A 12,224-nucleotide genomic window follows, 5' to 3' on the forward strand; every position below is an offset into this window, starting at 1 on the left:
AGAAAGCTTTTCACCAAAACTCACATTTGAAAGATCAATTTCAATCTCTCTTATTTTTTTAAATAAGTTCTGAATTTTTAAAATGTTATTTTTGTTAATTTTTTGAGGGACAGAAACAGAGTACGAGTGGGAGAGGGGCTGGGAGCGAGGGACACACAGAATCAGAAGCAGACTCCAGGCCATGAGCTGTCAGCACAGAGCCCAGTGCAGGGCTTGAACCCATGAACCACAAGACAATGAACTGAGCTGAAGTCAGACGCTTAACTGACTGAGCCACCCAGGCGCCCCTCAGTCCTCTCTTATTTTAACATAAACTCACTCTTCATATCAGCACTAACCCTTCACAATGCATTTGCTTTGGGGAATATGTAGTCTCTTCAATGAACATATGTATTTTTAATTAAATTAAATGTAATAAACATAAAATGATCTAACGGTACCAAGGTGGAGGGACTTAATGAGCTCTCTTAATGCTAGGTACTTCAGTGTGTTAACTCATGTTTCCAACTACTTGCTGAGTAAGGACTATAATCCTCCTTTTACTTATGAGCAAGTCAAGGCCCTAAAACCTAAAGGATCTGCCTGAGATTATAAAACAGGATTTATATCCAACTCTTTCTCTCTCTTGATTCTCTTCACTATATTTCACTCCTCTGTCCAAAAGCAGAGAATAAGGGCTCCATTTTGTGTACCTTTACGATGGAATGGAAATGTCTCAATGCTTGGAGTTTTGTTTAATTGTTTGAGGTTTTTTTTTCCCCCCACTTGATTTTTAGAAAAAGGCTAAAATCCCTTTACTCTTGTGGGTTCCAAACATATTTAATGATGATGATGATTATTTGACTTTCATAGTAAGCGTGGTATGCTGAAAGGGAAGAGTAGGGGCATGTGGCTCAAAGGGATTATTTATAATTGGCTGGTCCTTGAGAAGAATAAAATGTCAATGTAACTTATGGAAGTTAAATGGTGCATTATTTTATGAGTCAGAATGACCAGTTAGCTTATGCTACATTGTCATATTAACACCATAGTCTGTCTTTTAAAAATTCTTCTATTTGGGACAGAATTATTCATATCTCTCATGATTGCCATTTGCCAGCTGACTAAACACAATCTATGCTCCATGTTAGATTAACTTTCAAACTCCCTGCTGTGGAATAATAAGACTCAATTTAATTTTTAGACTTCCAAAGTGCTTGTTAATAAAAATACTTTATATTGGTTACTACTTTACATCTTAAAAAGACTTCAAATTGGTTACTACTTTACATATTAGGGGATAAATTTCAGCTTTTTCGTACTAATGGTAGATTTAGACAATATTGTAGACAACCTTTCTGTTGACAGTCCAAATAAGAATAGAAAGTATAATTGATGATTTATCTACTATGTCACACAACAGGGTAATAAGTATTTTTGAGGGAGAACGTCTTTAATACTTTACTGTATTTCTCTCTTGCCCACTTTTCCTCTCAATCTTGTTCTCCCTGAATTTTGATCATTCCTAAGATTACAGTTACGTATATATGTAGGTTCACTTGCTGTCAATATCCAAGCTGTAATAAAAACAAATAGAAAGGGTAACCTCAATTGGTTAACTACCGAGGAAGGTAAATGTGTTCATTCTGTAAGGGGCAGCTCTGAAGACTAGGGCGTAGAGTGTCTTAGCGTACATCTTCCTTTATCAGGCATCAACTGAAGTTCATGGGACTGCAAGAAGGCAAATTACTTGTTCTAAAGCCCAATGAGGAAAACAAAATTAATGCAAGAGTTCAAAGTAAACTTTTCAGGGTATCTATATAGTCCTGAGGGAGAATGCAAATGGTTTCTATCTGAGAACTTTAGATTTCTTTTAAGAACAAAGTTCTCTGCCCAGTAGCCAGAGATATACTTATTAGTACCAATATCAACTGAGAAAACTATTCTTTATTTTTAGTCAGCGGGGCATATTTTGGGTTGGATGTATATTTGCATTAACATACTACTGCCAATATCCTATTTCAGACCCTGATTTTCAGATTGCATACTAGGCACTGTTTCTAAAGTCACAAGTTGTATTAGCAAATCTACTGAAATTATTTTTAAAAAGTTCCTCTACATGCACTGAAGTAGAAAGTCAAAGAGTGAACTGAATTAAATTCTCCTTTGCTCTCTCTGAGTAGGGTTTCCGATGATTGCATTTGTCAAATGAAAAAAAAAGTCATGCACTCTAGAGGGTAAATTGCCAATGCTTAATTTCATCTTTGCCGCATATGTTGTGTCATTAACATATATACTTGTTAACAAGAAGGCAGATTATGGCATAATACAGTAATAACCGTATATTATGCTGTTATTATATGTTACCTTATAAAATACCTTTATGCAATTTGAACACCACCAGACTTTAAGAAGTAAATAAATACTATGATTCTAATTAACAGCCAAGAAAACCAATGTGTGGAATGATTGGGAGATCTGTCCTCTTAGAGAGTGGTGAATGGGGCTGGAAGTCAGCATCTCTATCCCTCAGCCCTGCTCCTTCCCAGCACTTTATAGCTGCTAATGACTTTGTTATTCCTTAGTATTTATTGAGCATCCAAATGAGAAATGACATTATAATATTCAAGATAGAGACACAGCCTGAGTATAGAGATCTAGAGACTCTTGTAAATTTATCTAACTCATATCCCAAACTAGGATAATTAATGATGTAAATGATTCCCATTCAAACTGTTGTAGTGCCTATAACTGGGAAGCATACAGTTATCTTTCATGACTCCTGAGTTCCAGCACTGATATTTCCTGCTTTTGTGATCTGGAACATGTCAATTTTACCTTTTTATTCCTTCATTTCTCCATCTATATAGGGGGATAACAATAGCACCTACCTTCATACAAGTGTTCTGGGCATAGTGACAGGCTTAATGAATATTGTCTAGCATTATTACTGTTTTTATAATTATTATTTTTATTTTCACCATCATCATTCAGACTATCTCAAAGTTCATTGCCAGCTATGAACCTGGCATAGGTACACATGGGTATGTCCTATGGGTACATACTGGGAACGTCTTTCCCTCTTTTGTAAAATGAAGTGATTGGGTTAGATAATCTCCAAGATCTCTCAAAGTTATAAAATCTGATATTCTTTTTAGTAGAGCTCTAAAACAAATTTCTTCAACTGAAGTACTACAGGCTTAACTATTCAACTAATCAGTAATGTTTAGGAAAATTTTTTTTCCCAAAGAAGGGAAAAATATAATAAACATATTAGTGAACCTGGGAGACTCTCATATACTAAATATCACGTAATCATTAGTATTTAAGGACATTAATTTAAATCTCCTGAAACCCAGTTTGGCACAGTAGAGTTCAAAACCTAACCTACGATATACAACCACAGGCATTTTCTAACTTTCCACTTCCTCTAAGTCAGTGGTTCTTACAGTGCTGTCTCCAGACCAGCAGCATTACTATCACCTGAGTACTTGTTGGAAATATAAGTTCCAGGGTCTCATTCCAGATCTGCTGGATCAGAGACTCTTGGGGTGGGATCCAGCAGTCTGTGTTTTATTAAACCCTTCCAGTGATTCTAATGATGCTGAATACTGAGAACCACTTTGTAAGTGAAGAATGGAAGAGAAAGCTCTGTTTCTGATAAGCGTTTACTGAAGCAGTTGAAAGTGTAATTGAGTGTGGCCTTGAATCTGGCCTTAGATGACGTCAAAGAGAAAGGTCTGCTAGAAATAATTAAAAGTCAAGTAACCAATCAATTGGCTCAAAACGGGGCTAAAAAGTCACTCTCAATTATTCCCTGCAGAGAAGTAAGGTACTCAGAAGGTTAAAGAAAAGTCCAATAGAATTACCAGAGAATATCAGAGTAATTGTAGCAAGGGAGCAGTCTACATGAGAACACATAACGTTCCGTCTTCTTGCTTAGTGTAGAGAACCACACATTCTCTATGCTGTCTACTGGATGAAAGACATTAAGTATTACTCTTTATACTTTGTGATAATAAAATAAAAACAAAACACTAGAACTCAATACCCTGATTAATGTTGGTCTACATTAAATATGGAAGGAAATATTTAATGATCTGTGTCCATCTATTTATCTAGCACAACTGAAACATCTTCATTAGATGCTGCATTGAGAAAGTCTTTTAACAAGCTAATAACCACAAGCATTTAAACAATTTATAAAGGCAAGAAGAGAAAATCAATGTCAGAGCGATAGGAAGAGAGATGACTTTATTTGTCTCAATGTCCTCACTATCATCTATGTATCAACCCTAGACCCCTTTCTTAAGTTCAAAATTTCAAATTGCCTCCTAGATGTCAATTTCAATAAAATAAAAACCGAGTATATCCAATCAGGTTCCATAGACTATGTCCCATAGTCTCTATCCCAGTGAATGCTGTTAACTTTTCCCAGGTATATATCCTTGAACACCCTTCCTCCTTCTTCTTCAGGCCCTTCTCCTGCCCCCTTATGCCCTCTACCAACTAATAGTTTGTATTTACCAAATCCAGTCAGTAGAATTCATCATTACCTGAGGATTTATTCCTCCTTCATCTTTTCCATTGTGATAATCGTTTTTTCATATCCCCGTGATATTTTCCTGTTTCTTTTCACAACTAGATCTTAAGACTCCAAAGAACGGGGACAATGTCTGCTCCCTAGCGCCCAGGACAACAACACGAGGCAGAGTAGGCGTATGCAAATTATAAATTGTTCCCTGGTGAATGTACACAAACTAATCTAAAAATCTCATGGCCCCTGTGACTTCAGGATGCCATCACACACTGCATCTTTTTCCAGAGAAAGAAATTAATCTGTGAAAAACTTACAAAAGAAGAATATATTTCCTAATCCACATCTGTCACATTTTAAGTTCTTAAGTAAGTGTTCTAATAATCACATTTGTATAATTTTTATATTATATCCTCTTTCTTGACCCATTTTAGGACAAGTTTATCTTTTTTTTGCCTAGTTGGATACTATTGTTTTCAATAATATTAACATTTGGCTTTAGTGATCTCAACAGAATTAATGGCAATGTGTTCCAGAGTCTTTGGGGGGATAACCATGAGACTAGAAATTAGACAGATTATAATGATACACAAAATGGCTTACAACAATCATAAGAATCATCTAAGCAATTACAATTTATAAGAGAAAGGATTCCTGTTAAGAACATATTTGCTGCATACAACACACTGATTTATGGAGGCTGTTATTCCAAAAGATGTTGGCTGTACCTAAGAGATGTAGTATCTAAGTAAATCACAGATAAACAGCCAAGCTCTAAAGGGATTTACTATCCCCAACCCCCCAGCCTGGACAACATCTTTTGCGTGCTACATTGTATACATTTTATGTTCTCACAACCTCACTTTCATTGTACAATGTACCAGGAACTCTAGGGGTGGGTTGGATTTGCTCTTTCAAAATTACAAAGTTCAAACAAAAAGATACAATTTTTTGTTTATTCTCAGTGCCTTCACCCAGGAGGAATTCTAGAATGTACAAATAGAAAAGGAAAATTCTTGGCCAGCAAACAGATACAAGAGAAATCTTCCAGAAACACATGGCCTGGGATATTTCTGACTCCTGGCACACTGCAAACCTTTACTGCCTTTTGTTAATAATCAGGGTTCAGATCAAGTGCCTGGAAGGAGCCAGGACCTACTTGTGAGACTAGTTTAGCTCAGAAGTTGAATATCTTCCAACAAACACTCTCATAATAGCAGATATCTTCTCCAGACACCAAATTACTCTGGCCAGAACAAATGTCATTTGCTAAAGAGACACTGAAATGTATGGCCAGTGTTCTCTAAAAAACAGCACTAAGGTTATTTAGTAATAAATGTAAAGAATGCATTTAAGGACAATTTTGTTCAATAGATTTGTTGCAATTTACAATGATCCAAAAAAAAAAAGTTAAACCATTTAAAAAAAAAAAGAAAAAGATCCAGACCACCGTCATGACACCTCTCTTATGGTCACCTATATAGACCAAAACCAAGAGGGTGTACAATATAAGGCCATTGTTATTAGAAACGATAGGCTATGACTGCAGAAGGAATTTCAAAATCACAGGGTGACTGAAGAAGTAGCATCTGAACTTACACAGATGAAAACAGACTTCTACTCACTCCTACTTGTGTCCTGCACTCTCTTAGTGGTAAAAACCTGGGATATAACATATATCTTTAGGTGTTACCATTATTACCTGCCCACTTCTGTCCAGGTGAAAGGACATACGGAAGGACAGACGAAACAAGTGAATTTTCTACCAGTAAAATGTTAGCAGTATGATGGAAAGGAAACACACAAACAATTGGATATGAAACAGACAACAAAAAGCCAGTAACCCAACAAGCCGAGTATTGTCCTTGTGGAGTGTGGCTTTATGAACCTTAGGTTCAGCCGAGGGGAAGTGGTGGGCATGCATAAAAACGGACCATAGAACACAGCGAGACCTTTTTCCAGCCATGAAGTTTTTCTGCAAATAATGGCTAGCATCCTGATAAAAGTCCTCCAGGAGAGCAGAAATAATAGTAGCCACAGCAGAACTTGCTTTAAAAGAATGTAACATCTCCTAACAGTCTACCATTGGCAGAGCTTGTGCATTATCCAATACGGCAGAAATCGCTAGAGTGTAATAACACACGTTTTAAGATTTTACTTTAAAAGACATTTTGAGTCACTAAAGTTTGTGCAATGTCTTTGCAATTAGTCTATTAGACTTGACGCAGGGAAGTGAAGAGTTCAGTGTGAGAGGAAAAAGGATCAAACAGACAATTCAGATACAGGCAGTCACAAAGGGAAGAATCTAGACAGAGAAAAAGATTCCTTATTTGTTTCTGTCCATGATTTCTTCACTTCCTTAGCTGTTAAAACAAACAAACAAACAAACAAACCCAAACAAAACCCAAAGAACAAAAAAATAGGAAGGTAGGGAAAAAAACACCCCACAAATTGTATGTAGATTTGTGTGCCTTTTTAGTTTATTTTGTACTGATGACACTAAGATATAGCTACACTTTGGCATTGGTAAATTTAATACAGTTAAGCCTATAGTCAGAGTTTAGTTATTTTCTAACAATCCTTTTTTTTTTTTTAATTTGCCTCAATTTAAAAGAATCCTCTAGAGTTTGCTAATGAACAATATCAAAATTAAGTGATAGAATTCACTTTTGCAGTAAGATGCAGAGTCCCAGAATAGGCAAACAAATTAAACAGGAAAAGAGCAAAAAGAATTCAGCCGGTTGCTGTAGAATGTTGAAAAATGAAAGAGGAAAAATAGCCACACACACAGAGTGAGCCCCAACAGCATTCTAGGCTGAGCATTACATAGAAATATTTCCAGTGTAAGGGAAGCCAACACAGGCCACTTTGTTTTGCTTTAGTTCTCCCTCAAGGTCTGATTTGCCAAGCAGGGGGTGCAGGTGCTGGTGACTGTTGGTGGGTAGTAAGTGTGTATCTACCAGTAATTGTCTATCACAATAGTTCTGACTTCAATTCTTGTAATTCTTAAAATCCGGGGAGAATTTTAACATCCACAGAAACCTTCTGCAAGTAAAATATATTAAAAATGGTGCTTTTGCACATACCTGTTTTTCTCCACTGGGCTTTTTGTGATTCAGTAACAGCTCAACAGCTCCAACAACTTCTTTCCTAATAGCGTGTAATAGAGCATCTCCAACATAGACATTAAAGCTTAAAAGTAGTTCGATGAGCTCCAAGTTCTCATTTTCAATTGCAATGAGGAGAGCAGTTCTTCCAAGAGGATCAATGCAATTAATATTGATTTTAAAATAAATTTCAGCTTCCTCCAGGGATTTCTTGACACTTGCATAATCTCCCTTTTCCACAGCATTTAAGTAGGCTTTTTCTGATGGTGAGAGTTCGGATTCTGCTCGGACTATCCTTAGAGGGATGCGATCTCTGTAGGGGGCATTCACATTTCTTTTGTAATAGAACTGAGCCATGTTTCATGCCATGCTATTTCCTTGTCTCTGAAAGTGCAAACAGAACCCCAAAAAACACAAGGATTAGTGCTAATACCCTTCTTAATCAGTATGTGTCACACTTAACAACTAACTATAATGCCAATAACAACAATTATACCATCATTCTGTAATCGATTTTTTTCTCCTTAAACAATGGAAATAGGCTTAATAATTATTCAGTTATCTAGAAATGCAAGTTACAAAGTCCTAGTCTAAAAGGAATAAAAAATTGGAAAAGTTACTTTAAAAGTGGCATCTGTCAGAGGAGGTACCTGTAATTTTTGGAAATTATTTACAAAATTTATCGTAAATATATACAGTTTTTAACAGAGAACTCTGAAACTTAAAGGTTGTATCTTTGAGGTCCTAAAAAGGAACCAGGGATTTTCAAATGTATCATTCACTATCGATTTTGCTAAACATATAGATGCTATTGAAATTATGAAATATCACTATCTTAGTAAAATGCTTTTCATTTGTAATGTATCTATTCTTAATGTCACTAAGTACTGACATCAAAGTTAATATGAATTGATGATATCAATATCAATGAAATATCATACTGAGCCTGATAAGTATAACTATTTATCCCCTTTGTAAGTGAATTCACTTGAGGGGAATGAATGTGTATTGATGACATTAATGATCAAGGTGAGTCTAAGCAATTTACCAAACAAAGAATTTAGAAATGTTCATGTAGAGAAAGTTTATTATGAAAATGCTATTTTCTTAATTCTATTACCTTGATATCATGAAACAATAAGCCACAAGACAGAAATATTTTCATTATATAATGTATTATTTGGAAGTTATAGTAAAGATACAGTTGAAGATGAAGGAATTATTTTAAATAAATAAAAGATCATCTTAAGACAGATTAACAAGAACGAAGTCACTGGCAATTATATTGATTTAGTATTATCCTACTGATACAAACTTGCAGAAAAATCTATTATGTTTTTAAAAATTTTTTATTGCTATTAGCTCCTGATTTCATATTTATGATCTGAACTATTGTATTATTCTATGTCATTTATATTCAACCTACATGTTTATTTACACACATTTACTATTAAATTAAAATTAATGGGGGATTCTGGGTACCTGAACATGCATAGTCATCTTAATTGATCTTTTTAGACCTAATCATTTTATGAGTAAATTAACCTGATTTGAATAATACTTTAAAGGTAGATTAAACATGTATTGAATGAGCAAATGTGATTACATTTAATGGAATGTTTTCAATTTGGGAAATTATGCATCATTTGCATGCTACCTCAATTTAATAGGAATTTCCGTTATCAAGTAGTTAAGTTTCACTTTTTGATGTTTCAGATTATTAATCACAATTTCTCAAATATTGAGGTTCAGCATATAATACACACAACTTTTATTTCCTAATTTGTTCCTTTCTGACATTAGGTTTAGTATCTTATTAAGACCCTTTCATAGATGAAGCAAATGTAAGAATCTCATAAGCCAGAATATTTTTCTCAAATATTTCACATTTTATTAGCCTTGGTGTTTTAAATGTATAATGACCAACTACACAGCATAATATACACTCATTTCTGCAATTTCAGACAGGGGGTATTGTAAGTTCTTTAAATGGTAATGTTAATTTTTCAGAGGAGAATTTTCAACTCTATTACTTTTAGGTGTGCAAATTATAATCAAGCTTCAAGTTTGGTATTTGGAGGTCCTCCAGTATTTGGAGATGTTTTAACTCACTAGAATCATGGGATAGAATTTATATAATTTATATTATGGGATAACAAGGACAATTTAATATTCTAGCATAAATAAAACGACAATAAATCAAGATTATTACGATCCTACATATCTCATTATAACTTTCTGATCCCAAATGCCAGCACTTCCCTCCCAATCCATGTTAGCATCAGTAAGAGTGTGTGGAATCAATGTCAATGGTTTTCACATTGTAATTTTACCAGGACTACAACATAAATGCTTCATAATGATAATAAGTGGCACTAATATTCCATTTCAATGCTCACTTTGTTTATTTGCTCACTTTGTTCTTACTCCAGACTCTTGGAAAAATACATAAACATTCCTTTTTAGAACTGAATTCAAGCTTTGCCACCAATAGTTGTTTTGCTTAAGACTAATGTTTCAAAGTAACTTACCGAAAGTACAGGTTAAAAGAAGATATGAAAATACACACACACACACACACACACACACACACACACTTTGCAGAACTCTGTCTGAATTGTTAGTCAAGATTAAAAATCACCCTAGAGAATGGAATATTTTTATTTTATTTTATTGCATTTACTCTATTTTATTAGTGATGATATCAAATAATTAGATAGTGGAGGGGCCTGGGTGGCTTAACAGCGAATGACTCTTGATTTGGACTCAGGTCATCTCAAGGTTCGTGCGATCGAACCCAGCATCAGGCTCTGTGCTGACAGCATAGAGCTTGTTTGGGATTCTCTCTCTCTGCCTCTTTCTTTGTATCTCTCAAAATAAATAAATAAACATTACCAAAAAGAATTAGATAGTAAATAGCATTTGACTTCTCGCTTTTAAAGCACAGGATGGGGTGTGTTGGTGGTTTAGTGGTGAGCATAACTACCTCCCAAAGCTCAGGATGTCAGTGACAATGAAGAGACTGGTGAACAACAGAGAAGGTACTGGAGAAATTGGGGGAGAGGAGAACAGATAATGAGAAATTAGATTTATTAAAATCTATTTCATTTAATCCAGATAATTGCCATAAATGTAAACTCCGTAAGGACGGGTTAAAACATGATACTTCCCTGAAAGGAAGACATATTCTAGTGAACACTGTGTTCAAAATGTGAACTAGGTATGAGACGTTACATTCGGTTACCTGTTTCTCCATCCATAAAGAGGGGCAAACAACACTATCAAAGGAATGAGTGAGAAGAATCAGTGTCAGCGCTGAAAAAGATCTATTAACAGTATTGTCATCTTTTAGTTTCTTGGGTTTGAAACAAATATAAGACCTCACATTGAGAAAGATAGATGGAATTTAAATATATTAAAATTTTAAATACATTCAATAAATGAAATTTAATTATTTACAATGAATTGCAAAACACACACACATAAAACAATTCTGGTTAAGACTTTACAAGAGTGAAGATTATATAACTTTTCAGTACATAGACTTTAGACAAGTCGGATTATTTGAGTTGCAGAGATACTAATAAAAGGACAAAAATCAAGTTTAACTTTTGGAAACTGTGATAGACGGATGTGACAGTGAGTGTAAGGTGCTGATAAGGCTGATGGAGTTCCTGAATTGACACATTTATCAGCAACTATGGAATTGCTTCTGGATAGAAAGTCTGTAAAATAACAGGAGGCTCAGTACAGCAAAGATCCTGACCTAAAGTGTGCGAATCAATGCCTGTTCCTGGTCTTGAACTTTCAGAATGAACTTTCTGGAAAGGAGAAGATGTTTTCCCCCATGAAATCACAGAACTGAACAGATTCTTTGATTTCAATGCCCCCTGTAGAACACACAATCCAGAAGTGAAATGAATGTTTCATTGTTATGTTTCAAAGACTCAGAAGAGAGATGGGAAGTGATGGGAAAAAAAACCCTCAAATTCTGCAATGTGAATTTTTAATTAACTGAAATTTTATTTTCTGTAAATGCGTTGGGAATTAAAACCATCAAAAAGGTAGATTGTCATCAATCCCAAGAGAAATTAAAAAAAAAAATTGTCACTAGATATGAGAACCACAATTACCTAAGCAACATAGTGATATACAGAAAAAGAAAAGTTTCAATATTTACATGGATCAGAAAGCATATTCCCTAGAGGATGGACTTAGTTGCTGGGTGGAAAGAACAGTGCGCTTCCAAAGAACACAAGGGAAAGAAAATATGCAGAATACAGAAATCTCCACTCTTGAGCAGAAATCATTAAAGTTAAAAGAAAAGTTCCATATATATATATGTATATATATACATATATATACATATATATGTATATATATATTTAAATTATATATATTATATATGTATATATATGCACATATACACATAAATATGCATATATATAATATTTATATATATATGTAGTTTTTTATTCCCTAGGTTACTGTCAAAGCATTCATGTTTACAGGTTGACTTCATCACACCATGAGAAATCTGACTCCCATTTTTTGTTAGGGTACTACTACATATATTTAAGTTGCTTTTGTACTTTTCATGG

At 34.6% G+C, this 12,224-nt stretch overlaps 1 protein-coding gene across 2 annotated transcripts in view; it reads right to left on the reverse strand.

The window, feature by feature from the left end:
- TRPC4 (transient receptor potential cation channel subfamily C member 4) overlaps positions 1-12,224 on the reverse strand; it is a 197,700-nt gene that overhangs the window by 135,130 nt on the left and 50,346 nt on the right. For both annotated transcript variants that reach the window (XM_007097684.3, XM_042959440.1), the window contains exon 2: positions 7,603-8,007. In XM_007097684.3, coding sequence (XP_007097746.1) covers positions 7,603-7,980 — 378 coding nt within the window. In that variant the 5' untranslated portion in view covers positions 7,981-8,007. The remainder of the gene's footprint in view (positions 1-7,602; positions 8,008-12,224) is intronic.

This window comes from Panthera tigris, chromosome A1 (genome assembly GCF_018350195.1).
Source record: "Panthera tigris isolate Pti1 chromosome A1, P.tigris_Pti1_mat1.1, whole genome shotgun sequence".
Classification (NCBI taxonomy): domain Eukaryota; kingdom Metazoa; phylum Chordata; class Mammalia; order Carnivora; family Felidae; genus Panthera; species Panthera tigris.